Source organism: Herpailurus yagouaroundi, unplaced genomic scaffold, assembly GCF_014898765.1.
Source record: "Herpailurus yagouaroundi ecotype Mexico unplaced genomic scaffold, PumYag 77, whole genome shotgun sequence".
In the NCBI taxonomy this organism is placed as follows: domain Eukaryota; kingdom Metazoa; phylum Chordata; class Mammalia; order Carnivora; family Felidae; genus Herpailurus; species Herpailurus yagouaroundi.
Window position 1 is genome coordinate 94,108,122 of NW_024412388.1, and position 19,186 is coordinate 94,127,307.

Genomic DNA, 19,186 nt, shown 5'->3' on the forward strand with positions numbered 1-19,186 from the left:
AAAAACATCTAAGTGTAAAGCATAAAACTATTAAAACATTTAGAATAAAACACATTTAGAATTAAAACATTGAGAATATTTGAGAAAATATTTGTGACCTAAGGTTAAACAGAGTGGTTAAACATAATGCCAAAAGCATGATCCATTTAAAAAATAGTAAAATAGACTTACAAAAATGTAAAACTTCGCTCTGCAAAAGACAGTTAAAAGAATGAAAAGACAAACTACAGAGGGGAGAACATATTTGCCAATCTCATATCCAACAAAAGACTTACATTCAGAATATATAAAGAATTCTCAAAATTCATTTGTAAAAAAGAAACAACCCAATTTAAAAATGGGCAAAAGAATTGAACAGACACTTCACCAAAGATACACATATGGCCAATAAGCACATTAAAAGATGTTCTACATTATTAGCCATTGGGGAAATGCAAATTAAAACCACAAAGAGATACCACCATTTGCCTATCAGAATGGCTAAAAAAAGAGAAAGAAACAAAAAGCCAAAACAAACCCCCAAAACAGCTAATAATACCAAGCGCTGGAGAAGATGCAAAGCACCTGGAATACATTGTTGGTGGGAAAGCAAAATGGTACAGCCACTCTTGAAAACAGTTTGATAGTTTTATATAAAGTTAAGAACATTTATTTACACATGACCTAGAATTCTCATTTCTGGGTATTTACCCTAGAAATAAATACTTATATTCACTCAAAAACCTATACAAGAATGTTTATGTCAGGTCTACTCAAAACAGCAAAAAAAAGAATAAAGAACAAAAAGGAACAACTCAAATATACTTTGGCAATTGAATAGATAAACTGCAATGGATCATATTTCATAATATGGATGGAATACTATTCAGCACAAAAAGAAGCAATCTACTGATAAGCACAACAATATACATGAATCTCAAAAACTATGCAGAGTGAAAAAAAAGCCAGACACAAAACAGTACATACTGCATAATTCCATTTATTTGCAATTCTAGAAAAAAGCAAAACTAAATTATAATGACAGAGTGCAGATCAGTAGTTGCGTGAGGATTGACTACAAAAGGGCAAGAAGGAGCTCTTTGGAATGATGGAAATATTCTATATCTTGATCATGGTGGTGGTTGCATGGGTATATACATTTATCAAAACTCAAAGTTGAAATGTTCACATCATATGCCCTAGCTGGCTCACTTTTAGGTATAGGACAATATCAAACTGTTGGTAGAAACTCATTATTAGTGAATCATTAAATCAATCTAGTATGTCTCCTCAGAGAGATATTTACCCTGAAACTAATGATACTTAAGCTTCAGGCTCCCTCACTTGCAAAGCTTCTTCCAAGGTCTGGTTACTAATTTTGTATTCTTTTTCTAAAGGGGGCCCCCAAATTGTATAAATTTTAGGCCTCGAAAAACTTACATTGGCTTTTGGATGGCCAGATTTTTTTTTTTAACGAAATGGAATAGAAAATAATGAGAATGTTTTATGAAATGTTTGTTTCAGTTTATATAATGGTCATGTCATAAGAATTTGTCTCCTACCAAGGTTTGTGTTTGAGAGAGAGGAAAAAAAAAAGTTGGAAATTCAGTGCTGTGTGTACACATTCAGTGCAACACTGTTTAGAAGAGTAAATATTTGGAAATAACCTAAATGTCCATCAATATGTGAATAATACACTGTGGTATATGTATGTTGTGGAATTCTATATGGTTAAAATGAAGGGACTAAAAGGTGTATGCCTCAGGTTAGACGACTCTCATAAACCCACTGTTAAGTAAAAAACAACAACAAACAACAAAAAAACCACGAGCTAAAGGTTACCTAAAGCACAATATTTAGATAAAGTTTAAAACCATGTGAGAAACAATAGTAAGTCTGGTAAATTTAATGTATTGTATATCGATATATGTCATTATACAGTAAAAGTATTAAAATATGCATGAAGCTAATAATAAACAAATTCAGGGTAGGATAGTGGTTACTTCTGGGGAGGAAGGAGAGAGGGAGGGAATGATATCACAGTATGCACAGGTTTTGTTTTATATGCAATTTTGTATTTTGTTAAAGAATGAATTTTTTTTTTTGAGACAGAGAAGGAGCGCGCATGTGCGTGCACACATGTAAGGGGAGGAGGGACCAAGAGAGAAGGGGACAGAGGATCTGAAGCAGGCTCTGCAGTGACTGTAGCAAGCCCAATATGGGTCTCAAATTCATGAACGATGAGACCATGACCTGAGGCGGCTGAGCCACCTAGGAGCCCCTAAAGAATGGATTTGAGACAAACCAGGAAAAGCGTTAAAATTTAATAAGGCTGGTTCCTAGATGTGTGGGATTTTTGTTGTATTATTCTGAATTCTTTTCTGATTGTGTTATATGTTGTATGCATATTGTTGTAGACCATTGGTAATGAGTATTATTTCATATTTGTGTAGTGTGGGCATTTACACACCTTACACCACTTAATCCTCATGCTGACCTGATGCAATAAGTAGGGCAGACACTATTATTCCTATTCTATAGTAAAGGAACCTCAAACTGCAGAACAATGTGTTAAAAATTGGATTGGGGACTCAGTTGTTTCTTATTTCCTCTAGATTTGCAATGGAAATATGCTAGAGAAGTTTCTTTCAAGTCCAGTCACTCCCTTCTACCCTAACCTCGGGAAGGCACTTGCTCAATGAGGGAATGAATTGTATTAACAATAGCTAAATGTTTGTTCAAAAAGCAGTCATTCTAAATTACCAGAGGAGAACTCCAATTAATGACTTTGTGACGAGGGGGATCCATATTTACAAGTCAATTCTTCAGAAGAACAGGCCGGTTCTTTCCACCTGGCTGCAGCCCCATGGCTCACTCAGTGACCTTGGACAAATCACTTAACCTTTCACTACTTACACTTACACTACTTACACTTACAATCCAGTAAACCGAATGTGTAATATTCATGATTGCTCACTTGGGGCTCCTAACACTTTTTGAAAATTGGGCACCGATTGAAGGTCAATCATAATGCAACAATGTCAACTTTTCAATGCAAATTATTCTCTAAGTTCCCTATTCCTCAAAGACTATTTTCACTCTCCATTTTAAAGGAGATCGAGTTTATACTTTTTAATGATTAATAACTTTTAAGTCATTAATATATGAATACCTTTTGTTGTTAAAAAATTAAACAATAGCGTAACGAGACAATAAAAAGTGAGCAATTTCTGTTCTGTTGCCCATTCCCTCTTGTAGTGGCTCTTGGAGATTTTGAAAGCAAGCAGTTTGTTAACCTTAAGGTTTAGAAGCTTATCTCAACACTGATAATGCTTGATGAAAATCATGTCGGTTCTGGGTATTGTGGTGTGGAAGAAGAGAAAAACGGCGCAGAGCGGCTCCAAATCCGCGCAAATAGGAAAAGATAAAACAAGAACCCGTGCGTTCCAGAGCGCCAGGCTAGTTCCGACTTTGGCCATGAGTTGGAGCGGCTGTCGTGTAGGGCTTGGGACTGGCCCTGGAGGCTTCTGGCAACGAACTTGAGCCCCCTCGCGGCCAAACTGCCCGCAGAAGCCACAGGTCCCTTTAAGGCGCCCTGCCGGCCGACGGGGAGCAGAGGGGGCGGGAGGAGGGTTCGCTAGCGCACGCCACGTGACTCGGCTGCCAAGTGCGCTCCAGAGTTTGACAGAAGTTTGAATCGGACTCGAGGGCTTTCTGCAGCCGGAGGGGCTGAGCCTCGGTCCCGGCCTCCGCGAGCGCGAGCTGCAGCGCCCCCGCGACCCGCCCCGCCAGCCTGGAGCCCGGGCCGCCGACGGCCGTCCGCGCTCCCGCACCGCTCGCTGCCCCCGCCGCCGGCCAGCAGTCGCCGGCCCGACCGCGGTGCCCACAGCCTCCCGGCCAGGGAGCCGAGCCCCCGCGCTGCGCCCCGGACCCGCTGCGCCAGCATGTCTTCGACGGAGGGCCCGAGTCGCGCAGCGGACAAGTCACCGCGCCAGCAGGTACTCCCCGCGCGCCCGAGGCTGTCTTACCACCCCTTCTCCACCTCAGGGTTGGGCCGGACCCTTATTCCGTCCCCTCTCCCGAGTGGGAGTGGGAGGAAAACCGGCGCTTTCCTGGGCCCCCCACCGCCCTGACCCGTCGTCGGCCCCGTGTCCGCAGGTGGACCGTCTGCTGGTGGGCATGCGCTGGAGGCGGCTGGAGGAGCCTCTGGGCTTCATCAAAGTTCTCCAGTGGGTGAGTCGATGCTCCAGCCGCGGGCTATTTCGGGAGCCTGGACTGTGACGCTGACCCGAAGCAATGTGGCCGGAGTGGGGGGGCGGGGAGGTGCTGCGGCCGGCCCTGGCGGAAGGGTGGGGGGCGGCGACAGGTGGGCGGGGGAGGGGCGGCCGGGGTGCTTCTCCAGCACTTGATGGCAGGAGGGTGAGGAGCAAGGCATTTGGAGTCCGGGATTCGGTCCTTCTATGTGCAAGGAGCCCTTGCCCAGGGCGCTCACATTTCACCCGAGCGAGAGGACCCGGGTGTAACCTTTCCAGAACTCTGATCCTGCACATACCACTCTTCGGTGGCAGGAGGGGGGAGGGAGGACAAGGAGGAGAAGGAAATCCACGGAGGGCAGAGGAGGGAATGAGGCGGGCGAGGGAAACCGTCCGGCCTCCAAACCCACCAGGACCTGACTGATCCTGAAGGTTGACTCGGGAGACAGGGTCCTGTCTGGCTGGCGGTTGTCCTGCCGAGATCACTAAAGTAATCTGGGTTCCTGTAACTGAGTAAGAGAGTGAATGAATGAATGAATGAATGAATGAATGAAGCCTATGGCTCTAGGATTAAATAAAAGAAAAAATATCAAGACAATAAAAATCACACTATGGCCAAAATGTGGCTTGTAGAATAAGATAAAACATTGAGCTGGGAAGCTGGGGCTCTGGGTTTCAGATGTGGTCCTGCCTTTTCCAGCTATGTGACCTAGGGCAAGTCACTTCTTTGGACCTCAGTTTTCAACATTAGTTAAATGTTGATCACACCATCCCGAGGGTCCCCTTCTGCTCTAAATGGTTGGTATGCTAGAATATTGTCCTTCATTAGACTCACCCTGTGACCTTGAAGAAATCACTTGCCCATGGCCTCAGTTTCCTCTGTAACTGTCCAGGGCAAATACCATCTCCTTGTCTCACTGGTGCTTTGAGATATTGGTATGTTCTCTGTCCTTATAAGTGCCCAAGGCCTCCTGAGTATAAGTTAGGAATGTGGACAGGTGCAGTCATTCTTTCAAATCATGAAAACTAGTTGGGAGCATTTAGTGCACTATAACTGAAGAGATTTAAGTTAGACAGTCCACACACCCAATGGTGTGTGAATAACTTAATTAATGTGCTTTCAGCACAGAATTCAGCTAGGGAATAAGTTACTGTTAATACTGAGGATGATTGAGTTCTAAAGGGCTTTTAACTCACTGGAGACAGGAGTTAGCACTGTGTCACTGAGTCCTGCCTGAATCATCGTTTGGATGAGAATCATCAGATCTGGAATTCAGGGGCAATAGTGCATTTGGGGTTATCTGTGGATATCTGAGACCTTGACTGGGGCTACAGGCCAGGCAAGGAGCTCCCAAGTGCAAACTCTGGGATCTGATGGGGACTTTCCAGTCTCCCTACCGCCTCAAGAGCAGTTGGATGGACTGCTGACTGAGCTCTTTCACCTCCCCCACTTCCCTGTTCTGACCCACCACTTGAGTACCAGTGGTGGCCATATAAGAATGTTATTAAGCCCCCATGTGACTGCCATCCAGAACTAGGGAACCATTATGAGGAGCAGAACCTGAAATATAAGAGTACAATTTTATCATTAAACTAGACAAATGGATCTAAGGGAAATTTGAGAAAGACTGTCAAGGGATGAGGGAAACAATGAGGTTATTAGACCATGGAATCATCCTTCATGGGGGGATTCTGTAAAGCTTCCCTCTTCAATTCTTCTATCCTTGTCTCAATGCCCTCCTTCTCCAATACCCACATTTCTGTAAAGGCTGCACAAAACAATGCCTAGGAAAATGATCCAGTCTCCTCCCAGGGTCAGCACTGATCCCTAAGAGTTAAGAACCGTTTGACTTTTATGATCCTCAGCTTCTTAGAGGGGGGTGATGCCTTTCTCTCATAGTGCTAAATCCAGGGGCCCAGGGCTAGACTCTGAACTCAGCCTTCATTCGAAGGGCAGCATCAAAGGGAGACATGATTTGCTTTACTGCCATCCTAGCAGCCTGAATTCAGAGTGTGAGTTTCACTTGCCCGAGTCTCTGCAGGATGAGCTAATATAAAAGTACACAGGAACCAGCACCAGAAATGACAGTGAAAATGTCATTTGGGATTTTCACTCATTTCCTTATTCGAGGGGATCAAATGACCCTGACTGGAAAAGGAAAAAAAATGAAAAAGAAAAAGAAAACACAGATCATCCATTTATCGATACTTGAAAACTTGTTGTCATTGTTATCAAAAAGCAATTTTGCTGGAATCCTAGTAAGAAGAAAGCAATGCTAGTCTTTTATTATTCAGGAGCTTGGCTTAGAGCTTGGCTTTTTTTTAATTCAGAAATTAATCTCACTTCAATTCCCAGTTCTGGAGTCTCACTAAGTCTGCAGAAAGCTAGCAAAATAACACGGGTATAGACCAAGTATTAAAGAACTGGCTTCCTTAAAAAAGGAAAAAGGCAGATTTTTAGGTCAATGGGCTTTGGTTTAAATGCAGCGTCCTCTGATTTCTAGCCATAGAATCTGAGGTACCTAGGGTAAGTAACAAAATCTTTGTAGGCCTCAGTTTCTTATCTGTAAATGAGGGTAAGATCCATCTCATGGGTTCACTGGGAGGATTCTAAGAGGTAATTTCTGTAAAGCATCCAAGCATTCAGCCCAGACAGTCCAGGAGATATTCAGCAAGTGTTGGTTCCCTTTCCTCCTGTTCCCAAACCTCCCCTTTCCCCAAATCTCCTCTTTTTTTTTTTTATTTTTTTATTTTTTTTATTAAAAAAAATTTTTTTTTAATGTTTATTCATTTTTGGGACAGAGAGAGACAGAGCATGAACGGGCGAGGGGCAGAGAGAGAGGGAGACACAGAATCGGAAACAGGCTCCAGGCTCTGAGCCATCAGCCCAGAGCCCGACGCGGGGCTTGAACTCACGGACCGTGAGATCGTGACCTGGTTGAAGTCAGACGCTTAACCGACTGCGCCACCCAGGCGCCCCTTCCCAAATCTCCTCTTTATGCATACTCTCAGCTAGACTTGTCCTTTGGTTGGATTATTCAAACATCACTGCCAGATCCTCACTTTGAGGGTAAGGCACAAAGGAACCTCCTGGATTACTCTGTCACTGTTCCCATAATAAGTCATATCATTATTAACTGTACCCCTGATCAATAATTTGAGGTGCCAAAGCCACTTACTTGGCTCTGGGGTCTCTATAATGAAAATAAACTATTTCAGTTGGTGTGGGGAAATGAGAATGAATACTATTAGAGTCCATCAAACCAATAAGATGACTGTAGGGGTAAGATTGGAGGGGAGATCTTGTCTTGTGCTCTGCACTAACTAGGGATGGTAGTGTCCCCAAGGCTGACCAAGGATCATCACCATCAAGTAAGTCAGCACCTAACTGGCAAGGTTATTTTGACATCTTTCCCAAAGAGATACAGAGGCAGGAGGAGGAGGGTGTGGAGAGCAATATAGGACCATCTCTGTCCCTAGCAATACAGGTCCAAGAGGAGGAAGGTGGAAGGTTGGCATCAGAACTTCAGAGATCCACCCCTTCCCTGTCTCAGGGACTCTCTCTCTGTCTCTGTCTCTCTCCTCTCTGTCTCTCTCTCTCTCCTTGGCTCCTGTTCTTTTTGAGCAGTTTGCTCAACTCAGAAACCCTTATGCTTGGTGACACGGATGGTTTCAGTTCTTTCCCGCTCTTCCCAGTGGTTCAGTCACCTGGTACATTTAGGGAAGAAAGCAAATCTGGTACAGAAAGGTGGAATGGGCTCAGGTCTTTCTCTGCTCCTGCATGCCAGGTGCAGAGCTACTCCCTGCCTCCTTACAATCCTCCCTGAACATAGGAGAGATCTCCCTTTTTAGCCTCAATAATTTTATGATGCAGAATTTTATTTTATTTATTTGTTTGAGCATGACACTTTTTTTTTTCTTTTTCCGGATGTAAACTCTTAAAAGAAGGTACCGGGTCTTACTCATCTTTGTGTTTCCAGCACTTGGCACAATAATGCTTAATAACTTTTCGTTGATTAAGTAGAAAGAGCACTGGACAGGGAATCAAGAGATGTGAATTCTAAGGCTGGCCCTCACAATGGCTAAATGTGACCCTGGGAGAGTCACTTAATCTTTTGGGACTTTAGTTTCTACCTCTGTGAAATGAGACCATGGGGCTTGATAATCTCTAAGATCATTTTTGCTCTGCCGTCCTGTGAATCTTTGAAGTTCCCCTCAGATTTTTCCCATTGTCCACTTACATAACAACCTTTATGCGATTTGTCATCTTGTGACTGTGTGATGTTCAGATTTAATTATATATTCTGGTTTATAAAGAGCTATGTAAGGTGTTTAGGGATTCCTGACTTTCAAAGAATCAGAATAGAAGAGGATGCAGCTAGTGCTAAAGTTATTCATGGTATATTTTACTCTCTGAGGAATCAGAGAGCAGGATTCAGGATTTTCAGAACCTCAAGGTGATCATCCAGACACAGCAGAACTTTGGGCAGTGACGAAAAAGTTCTATTATCTGTGTTGTCCAATATGGTACCTGCTAGTCATGTGTGGCTATTGAAATGTGGCACCTGAAATGTGGCTAAATGTGACTGAGCCACTGTGAATTTTTAATTGTTTTAAATTTTAATGAAGTTGAATGTAAATAGCCACACTTGGCTAGTGGCTACGTAGCATTGTGGATAGTGCAGCTCTAGGGTACAGGCTCCATGAAGACAGAGATTTTTTCTCTTTTATTCACTACTAAATGATAGTGCTTAGGACAGTGCCAGTACACAGTAGGTGCTCCATAAGTGTCATCTTTCTGTAGATGTTCAGGAGTGCCTGCCAAGGAAGTGCTAGTGAAGAGAAGGCTCCATAACTCACCATCCGTTGCCCCAAATTAGGAATACCTATTTTCTTAGGGGACTTTATTGGGTAAAACTATGCTGCCCTTCTTAGAATGTGATGCTCTAAATTATGTGTCCAGTTCTGAGCACCAGAAGCTACTTGCAAGAGGCTCATAGAGCTGACAAAAGTTAGAGAATTCCTATGAGGAAGAGCTAGAGAAGCATCATTGTTATGCCAGTGAGGAGGCTTGGAGTATATAAAGGGTAATGATACAGAGGCTTTAGGCAAATTCTCTTCAGCTCTGTCAAGATAAGCAAACAGGGCTCTACTGCAGTCTCTGTAAATTAAGCCAGATGAGGAGGCTATTCAGGCATTGGAGAGAGTTATACTGTCTCCTTTCCTGGATGTTTTTTTTTACAATGGAGACAATTCTCAGTTGTCTGAACTAAACCTCCTGGAAAAAGAGGTGCTCATTGTGACCTTTAGAGATGGGTCAATGGCTCCAGCATGGAGAAGATCTGCCAGGGCAGGCAATGCAAGGCGGGGCAGTGGCACCGGACACCGCTGAGGGGCAGAGCACAGCTGCCGGCAAGCCCGGCCAAGAGCACGCTGATAGTATTACCCCCATCCAGTGGGAGAAAGGCCTCTCGATTGCCTGCTCCAAACCCCTTGTTCAACAGACGGGAAAACGGAGACTCCGAGAACAGAGTTATTTATTAGAGGCCACCCAGCTCATCAGTGACAGGGCCAGGACTAGAATCCAGATTTCCAAACTCCTAATCCAGGTCTCTTTTCAAAACTCCGTAACGCTATCAAGAGTTAGCAAAATCACGTGCACATAACTCTATTCTAAACTCTGGGTGCAAGCCTGGGATCTAGATGAGCTGTCTTCTAGGTGCTTAATGTCCAAGATATGGAGAAATATACAGAAAATGATCATTAACAGAATAAGCTCTGTGCTTAATAAGAATGATTACATCATATACAAGCCCGTATAAGGTAAGTGCACAGGAAACGGGGCCTGAACAGATGATGCGGGAGGATAAGTGATTCCAGTTTCTCACCTCCTTTTCTAACCAGTGTGTTTCCCCAGAAAGAAATTAGAAAATCATAGGTTGAGGAAATTTCATTTCACTCAAGACAGGAGGTTTAGTAAAATGTGATGAAAGGTGGAGAGGAAAACAATTCAAGTGACCTGAAATGCTTCTGGTTCTTAACACTGAGCAATGGCAGCATCAACAGATAACAAGGGGAAACACTGCGGGGGGAACAGTGGAGGCTGATGAGGCAAGTGGAAGGTACTTTGCTCTGGGCGTGGGCCAGGACTGTCAGCATGGACGCAGCCAGCATTGTTGCTGCAAGGAAAAGTACCTTTGGAGGAAGAGGAGCATAGCTCTTCCCCGCTTGGCCCCTCTGAAGGCTTGGTGGAAGTGGAAGTTGCCACTTCTCGCTATACCTCCAGTGAGGCTGGAAGCCCCTGGAAGTTAGCAACAAGGTAACCACAAGATTCAATGACAGCTTCAAAGGAGAAATGGAAAGAATCCCAAAGCATGCCTGATCTCATCACAGAGTAATCTATTTCTAGGGTGCCTCTCCCTTGGGGGGGGGGGTGTGGAATTCAAGTCCACCTTTATCCTAGAAGTTTACAAAAGCCTAAATTGTGTTGCTTATCATCTTAAGGAGGCTACCTATATTCTCCACTGTCACATCCAATGGCGAGATGTGGAAACTGTCCATTTCTTCTTTCTCTCTATCTTCCCCCCAGACACCACTCAAAGTCAACCTCATTCATTTGACTGTTTGGTCCACGACTCAGATGCAGTGAACACAGCATCCTGAGGCTGGAAGACCAATGGAAGCCACGGGTCCCTACCCAGGAGGGAGTTGATTAATTTTTTTTCAACGTTTTTTTTTTTATTTTTGGGACAGAGAGAGACAGAGCATGAACGGGGGAGGGGCAGAGAGAGAGGGAGACACAGAATCGGAAACAGGCTCCAGGCTCCGAGCCATCAGCCCAGAGCCCGACGCGGGGCTCGAACTCATGGACCGCGAGATCACTCACGGACCGCGAGATCGTGACCTGGCTGAAGTCAGACGCTTAACCGACTGCGCCACCCAGGTGCCCCAGGAGGGAGTTGATTAAAGGAAATCCTGGTCCCCTCCACCGTATCTGCACCTGTTAAGAGTCAGAAGGTGGTTCTGAAGAGATATACCTTCCGACTCTCAAAGGGGCTTCCCTCTCCCTCAGCTCTTTGCTATTTTCGCCTTCGGGTCCTGCGGCTCCTACAGCGGGGAGACAGGAGCAACAGTTCGCTGCAACAACGAAGCCAAGGATGTGAGCTCCATCATTGTTTTGTTCGGCTATCCCTTCAGGTGAGCAGGAATTGATTCTGACCCCACACAGCCTCTCTCGCTTATTTGGCAGGACCTGCTTGGTCTCTTCCTTCTCTAGAAACTTAAAGGCCTTTTGTTGAGTGCCGCTCCAGGTTCAAATAGAACTACAGGACTTGGGTCCTTTCCAGACTAACCATAGAAGAATATCGGGGAACCTCAGATCAATCATTGTCATAATAATGTTCCAGTCCATAGATAACCAATAGCAAGTATAACATAGTTCCTACAGAAAAAAACCATGCAATTGGGGATGGAGGCTTATACGAATCTCAGCTAGTTGGGCAGGTCCTTCTGACCTTCAGCAACCTCCTCCCTGCCTTGAAGGTTAGGGAACTTGTTAGTACTAAGATCCTAAAGAGTTGACATGGGGTGCTCACCTGGTACCACTAGAGTACAAGGATGTGCACCTTGACCAGGAGGCAGAAAAGAATACTTTTTCTGGGCTACTTGGGAGCTTAGGGAGGGGAGTCCCAACTGTTCAGAGGAGAACTGGGAATAGGACTTGTCTTTCCAGAAATTTTTAGTACCAACGATTAACTATCTCTTGTATATTGCAGGGTGTTTGTTTTTCTCTCCTTATTTTATCCCATATAGTCTCATTTGGGGGGCCTGACTAAGGCCTGGGAATGGGAAAGTCCAAACTAACCTGGCCACTGTGGGCCTGTGTGCCCCTTTCCCAGGGGCAAAATGAAGCTGATCTCCCTGGTGGTTTGACTATAAGAAATAGATGGATTATTGTGGTAGTGACCTGAAGGGCCCTGGAGATCCTTGGAACTACACGGTCACCATATCTGGGCAAAGTAGACGAGTGTGGGGTAGTGGCTGAACGGGAGGTAGAGTTTGACCAGAATTCCAGGGAGATTCCTGTTTTGACTGCAGGGTTTCCTCCAGAAGCATTCCTCCCCACACACCCCCTTTCTTGGCTCTGTAAGAGTCCCAGGGTGAGAATGAGCACAGGACTACCCCTAGGGCAGGTACAGTCTTCTGCCTCCACAGGAAGAGGATTGCCCCGAGCTTAGGATGGCATCCCCTGCCACCTGCAGGTTGAACCGGGTCCAGTATGAGATGCCCCTCTGCGACGATGACTCCACCTCCAAGACTATGCACCTGATGGGGGATTTCTCTGCTCCCGCTGAGTTCTTTGTGACCCTGGGCATCTTTTCCTTCTTCTACACCATGGCTGCACTAGTTGTCTACCTGCGCTTCCACAACCTCTACGCAGAGAACAAGCGTTTCCCCCTGGTGGTGAGTAAGCAGAGGCCAGAAGTGGGGTGGAGAAACTGAGAGATGTGCTTTCTGAGACTGATGTCAGAGTGAGAGGGGAGGACACCCATATGTGGAAGCTCCTGAATCTCCCTGCCAGCTCTTCCTTGTTGATCCCCTCGGGTTCTGTGGTTCCCACAGCTCCGATGACTCTGCCTCTACCAACTTTCTGTCACTTGCTGTGCTCACAGGAGGCATAACAGCATCAAGAAGTGGGCTCTGGAGTTGGGCTGCCTGGGTTCAAATTCCAGGGCGGTCCCTTACTGGCTCTGTGCTCTTGGACAAGCCACTTATCCTCTATAAACCTCAGTTTCCTCAATATAAAATGGGGATAAAATAATACCCATCTCGGTGGCGCCTGGGTGGCTCAGGGGGTGTTAAGTGTCCCACTTCGGCTCAGGTCATGAGGTCACAGTTTGTGGGTTCCAGCCCTGGGTCAACCTCTGTGCTGATGACTCTGAACCTGGAGCCTGCTTCAGATACTGTGTTTCCCTCTCTCTCTGCCCCTTCCCCACTTGTGTTCTGTCTTTCTTTCTTTCTCTCTCTCTCTCTGTCTCTCTCTCTCTCTCAAAAAAAAAAAAAAAAAAGAAACATAAAAAAAATAATACCCATTTCATAGTGTTTGGGGGAGATGAAGTGAAAATGCATGTAAAATATCGGGTATATAGTTAGCTTCAGTAAGTGTTGGCTATCATTAATATTATTCCCCCTTTACTGTCTCCTTATCCCAGGCATGCAAGGTGGAAGGGGTGCTTCAGGGGACCCCATTTGTCTCTTGCAGTCTGCTCTCACTCTGACACCAGTTGTAGCTGAACAATGGTGACCAGAGGAAAAGCTTGAAGGGGAGAGTGGGGAGTTTAGGCCACTTGGATGTGGGGGTAACATTGACCAGCAGGTGCCTTGATACATTGTTGCCTGACCTCAGTTCTGAGGGCATGGGGAGGGGTGGCCCTGGGTAGCAGGGTTCCTTTGGTGGCATTGAACAGATTCCTTAAGATGATCTGGGCTCCCAGAGGTTCTAAGTATTGGGTAGATAGGAAGAGGTGGCTGTCCTGGGACCCCAGGATCCCAATGCATTCTGGCAAGAGGAAAAGAAGTAACCACGGGGGTCTTTCTGAGTGTATTTCTTGTTCCTCTGCTCCTTTCAGGACTTCTGCGTGACTGTCTCCTTCACCTTCTTCTGGCTGGTAGCTGCAGCGGCCTGGGGCAAGGGCTTGACAGACATCAAGGGGGCCACACGGCCATCCAGCCTGACCGCAGCCATGTCTGTGTGCCATGGAGAGGAAGCAGTGTGCAGCGCTGGGGCCACACCCTCCATGGGACTGGCCAACATCTCTGTGGTGAGACCTGTGGCCACCGAAGGGGACCGGGGGAGGCAGTGCTATCCCAGATGCCCAGGCCTGTCCCGGCTAGCAGGTTCTGGGACAAAAAGAGAGGGTGTCTCTCCAGCTGGCATCCCTTACAACTGGAGCCGGTGACCCTAGCACCTAAGGATAGCTGCTGGTCCCTGGCTGACCCTGAGAAGACATTTTGGTTTGGGGGGAACCCAAGAGCCATTTAGCCTCCTGTTCTTTCCTCCTTCTGTACTCTGTCTTCCCATTTCCCTTCTCCCCACATCCAGGCATGCCCTTTGTGACTGTTTCCCACTCCTCCTTTACAATATGTGTTTGTGTGTGTATGTGTGCACATGCAAGCATATGAAGGAGAGCACAGGCTGTGGCTGGGCTCACGGCTGGGAGCAGACCCAGAGTGAGTGAGAAGGGGTTCACTGTCACTCAGGCCTCTAGACTGGAAAGGGGTTTTGGGCAGGTGTGGGTCCGGCAGGTATGCATGTGTTTGGCCATCCCAGTTGTTAGAATGGGGAAATCTTTCCATATCAATTGGTAGATAGCTGAGGCCTGAAGCTTTTCAAATGCCCCCTGTCACCTTAGCCCTGCCCTGAAAATGGCCTGGAACTCTTCAAGGCCCAGCAACTGAAGGGTTTAATCGCTGGCACACCAGGGAGCCTTCTAGAACTTGCTGGAACCCTGCTGATCAGTTTTAGCCCCCAACATTTTATTGTAAAAATTTTCACACATCAAAGTTGAAAGAATTTTACAATGAACACCCACACACTCATCGCCTAAACTGCACCATTAACATTTTACTAGACTTGCTTTATCACACATCTACCCGCCTCCCTTCATCCATCAAACCATCTGATTTTTAATGCATTTCGACGCTAATTGCTTTGACATCAGTTCACCTCCCCCACCCCAATACTTCCTGCTGATAGGTTTTTAAGTATTTTTGAATAAATAGTTGAATATAGCCCAGGCTGGGTCCCTGGTCTTAAGAAAGGAGCACCTTGGACAGCTCTGGTCACACCCACCCTTGAAAAAGGCACTCCTAACAGTGCTTTGGAAAGCGCCGCCAGAGCCCCTGCTCCTTGCTCTGCTTTGCATGATGCTTCACTCCAGGGGCCAGACTCTCCTAGCAACCAAGCTACAACCTGGGTGCATGCTGTGGACAGTTAGGGACTTTTGCCAGAGAGCCCCTTAGTGGGTATCAGCATTGAACCCTGCCTGTATCTCCAGTTCTCTGTGTTTTAGTCTTCTGAGCCCCCTGTGCCTCTTCCTTCACCCCTCACAGGAACTCCTCCTCCCTGTTCCCACAGTTCCCCCCTTACTATTCTCACAAACTTCCCTGATGTCTTTGCAGCTCTTCGGCTTTATCAACTTCTTCCTGTGGGCCGGGAACTGTTGGTTTGTGTTCAAGGAGACCCCGTGGCATGGGCAGGGCCAGGACCAGGACCAGGGCCAGGGCCCCAGCCAGGAGAGCGCAGCTGAGCAGGGAGCGGTGGAGAAGCAGTAAGCAGCTCCCACCTGGCTACTCCTGAACAGGACAGCACCTCTTCAACCACCTCCAGCTTCCAGGACCTCCCTCTTCCTCCTTCTCCAACTCCCCTCCTCCATCATTCTGGGCTTTGAGCTTTGAGACGTCGTCGATGGATGGGCAGGCATCAGCTGTCAGAAACCCCAGCGGCCCTACCAGTGGCTTCCTATCTCTCCTCTTGCTGGAGCCTCGGATGGCAGGAGCTCAGTGCTTCTTGTCTACGGCCTGGACCCCAACATTTTGCTTGGGGTCTTCCTCGTACACTTACAGCCTCCCATTGCAGGAGAGGTTTGGGGGCAGGAGACTGGTTCCTAGCAGCCACTTCTATCAACCTGTCAGCTTCAATAAAAGTGGGGGGAGGGGAAATTGGCTGGCAGCCTTCTTCCTGGTCCCTTGCATGAAGGGCCCACCAGTGGTTTAGTGACCCCTCTTCAATGGTTGTTATCTAAGCCTTGTGTCTGCCCTGATCTCCAGTCAGCCTGAGCCCGGTATGCTTCCCACTTTTTCCTCTGGCATCTGCTTGCCCACAGAGCCTACCATGTGGGAACCCAGGAGGCCAACTAGTCTAGAAGACAGCCCTGTAGGGGCTCCTGATGAGACCCAGACTCAATGGGGAGCAGATATATTGCAACTGGGTTGCAACTTCAAGAAACTGAAGCCAGGAAACTTGCTGGGGAAGCAGTTTCTTCTATTCCCTTAGCCCTCCCACCCCTCCAGGCTGGTGCACCTTCCACCAATAGTAAACTTGTACTTGCCTTAGAAACCCCTGACCTTCTTCCCTGTCCTCCTTCTTGGGCTTAGTCTCACACAGGGGACACTAGATGAGGGGTCTAGGAGCAACTCCCTTTTAGCCCTCTCTGCCTCCAACCTCTCTGTCCATCTCCCTTCCCCAATCTCTTGGGCCTGAGGCACTGAAGATCCTTTTCCATGTCTGTCCAGGCTTTCCTTTCATTCCTATGGGGCCATATAGGGGCTTTGGAAGGGCCCAGAGGACCACCATGAGGCTAAGTTGCCCCAGAGCCCCAGGACATGGATGGATGGGCCTATTTCTTCCTCATGCTCTGCTCATTTGCCCCCAAACCCCCAACTCCTTCTGTGGCCCCTCTTTCATACTCCCCTATCTCACCTTTACGAAAGGACACACCATCTCGGTTTGCCCTCTGTTCCTCCCCTGCTTCCTCATTTCTCCCAGGCTCTATCCCTCCCCACCCAAACCCCCAGTCCAGGGCAGGCCAATGCTATTGGTGCTTCTTCACTTCGGGACCCAGTTCCATATTTGTCTTTGATATGTCTCCTCTTTCTGATACCTCCTTCAGTCCCTCTCTGGACCCCAGGGCCTAAGAGTCAATGCTGACTGGGAAAGGGCCATCCATCTCCTACCCAGCTCGAAGCACTTCAGTCTGCCCTGGCCATAGGGCTGCTCAGGGAAGGATGAAGAAGGAAGAATCCAGCCATTTTCTGATCCAGTGCCAATTAGCCCACTTATCATCCCAAAGGTGAATGTGCCCTGTGCCAATTTCTCCTCAGGACTGAGTCATCCCTTCCCACCTTCTCACCTCCCTAAACACCATCCCCAGTAATGTGCACTTTCCTGGGGTACCCAGAAGACAGGACCTTTGATTTGGGGCCCGTCATTTCTTTGGGTCAGAGTTTCCCCACTTGACAGGGGGAGTGTGAGATTTACATCCTCAAATGCTCCAGAATCCTTCAGTGAAATAATTAGGTTTTTTGTTTTATTTTTCTTTTTAGATTTTGGGGGAGGGATTTGAGGAGAGAGGAGAGGAGATGGGGATGAGAGTGTTTCTAAGTCTGAACCTCTCTCTGTCCTGAGCTGTCCCCATGGTTACTCAAGGAAAAGGGGGGAACAGTTTTGCCTGCAGCTCCAGAGACACAGAGAACAAAGAGGTGACCATTTTTCTCTAAACTGGCCCCTGTGAGGGTCTGTGAGCAGCTTCTACTGGAACTTTGTTTGGATTCTGTGTATGTATTTATAATTTATTTGAAATGTGATGGATAAAGTGTTCTCATTTGGGGGCTGAAGTTAGCAACTGGCCCTTGAGCTAGGGGAAGGGTAGTGGGGTGGATATTCACTCCTGCCAAGGACTCCTAGCCCAGAACTCTCCCTAGAGCAGAGAAGGCTCTTTCTCTTTCTCAAGAGCCTAGCTTGTTCTCATCCAGAAGGGCCTTGATTTAGGCTATGGCCTCTCCATGACCACCCTAAGAGGAAAGGCTACTTCACCTCATAACCTCCAGCCAAGTGCTGAGGGCAGAGCTGTCCTCATAGGACTCACATCCCCTCTAGTCAGGGCTGGCACTACTGCTTTGCCTAGTAGGGCCTAAGGTAGGAGACCGTGTCTGGTTTCTTCACACTGCAGGAGGCTAACAGGCAGGGCATTTGCCCTTTGCCCTCCTAAATTCTGACTCTGCCAGGGTACCCACCAAGGACTTTTTCTGAACTTGAGTTCTCCCCACTATCATGGTCATAGGTCTCCTACTTCCAGGATTGAAGATCGGGGTGGGGGGAGAATGTTGCATGTTGTTTTCTGGTGCTTGTTATTACACATTTGAATAAACAGTGCTTCAAAGCATTTGCCATGAAGGAGCCAAGCCTAGAACCCTTCCAGAGATTTTTTTTTCCCCTCTTCTCCCATTACTTTAAGTTATTGGACAAATATCAGTATTTCCACCAAAACATCATTCCACTCCTTTCCACGCTGCACTCCAAGCAATAGAGTCTGCATTTTCTCTTTTGGTGGCACCGATTTGTCCAAAGTAACTGAGGCTCATTAGCAGATTTACAGTAAACTCAAAAGGCAAGAGATAGTGGCTTCCACAATACTGTTTCCATTTGCTCTGTGACCCAGACAAGCTTCCTGTCAGGAGGTGAAGGCCATATGCCTTGTCCTCTTAACTATAAAGGTTATTTCTGAACAAACTTGCACCTCTATCCCCCTTCTGACATGCTACCTTGCATTCCCTATATCTTGGACACAATATTGCATTCAATTTCACCAAGTTCCTGGACCCCCTAGGGATCATCTGTCTTTCTCAGGTTAAGGATCTCTGCTCTCAGAGATTATCTTTGCGGTACTTGAACCTTCCCTGGGTGAAAATGAGAAGAAAGTCTGAGGTCTTGAGGTCACAGACCTTGACTTACTTGCCTCCAATTTGGTTTCCCTTTAGCTTAAGAAATTAATATGGGGTGAGGTGTGAGGAGTTGAAGAGGGAAAAGAGAACTAGTATCTCTTTTCTGGTGTGATGTGGGGGGGGGGTAGGCTTTTGTCTCTTGATTGTGTGAGGGTGGGAAGAAATGTTATCAGCTGAGAAGAAAGAGAATGATTAAGGTATTTTCCAGGCCATAGCAAGGAAAATGACAGATCTGATGAGAAATCTCCCTATGCTGAGGCTTTGGTAGCAGCCCTTCCAGCAGAGAAAATATTCATTAGAAAAAGAAGCCAAAGTGATGGATGGAGTCGGGGTCCAGCCAGGGTTTGGGAAGAGGCGGCACAGGGTATCGATCGCAGTTCTCAGGAGGAGAGAAGGATCAGCAGAGATGCCGCAAACACCAGCAGCCTCGGGGCCACCCCAGTTCCGGGGCT

At 46.9% G+C, this 19,186-nt stretch overlaps 1 protein-coding gene across 1 annotated transcript; it reads left to right on the forward strand.

Annotated features, from left to right (window-relative positions):
• Positions 1-3,629: 3,629 nt before the first annotated feature.
• On the forward strand, positions 3,630-18,199 carry SYPL2 (synaptophysin like 2). The gene is made up of 6 exons (XM_040471223.1): positions 3,630-3,977; positions 4,138-4,212; positions 11,305-11,429; positions 12,494-12,695; positions 13,862-14,053; positions 15,414-18,199. Exons 1-6 carry the CDS (start codon positions 3,924-3,926, stop codon positions 15,564-15,566), a joined length of 801 nt encoding a protein of 266 aa, XP_040327157.1. The 5' UTR covers positions 3,630-3,923; the 3' UTR covers positions 15,567-18,199.
• The last annotated feature ends 987 nt before the right edge of the window (positions 18,200-19,186 follow it).

What these genes read in the sequence shown, in the direction of transcription:
- SYPL2 (XM_040471223.1), top strand. Translation starts at nt 3,924, where the DNA reads ATGTCTTCGACGGAGGGCCCGAGTCGCGCAGCGGACAAGTCACCGCGC. An exon ending in ACAAGTCACCGCGCCAGCAG is followed by an intron (nt 3,978 to 4,137) that starts GTACTCCCCGCG and finishes CCGTGTCCGCAG; the next exon opens with GTGGACCGTCTGCTGGTGGG. An exon ending in GACTGGCCAACATCTCTGTG is followed by an intron (nt 14,054 to 15,413) that starts GTGAGACCTGTG and finishes ATGTCTTTGCAG; the next exon opens with CTCTTCGGCTTTATCAACTT.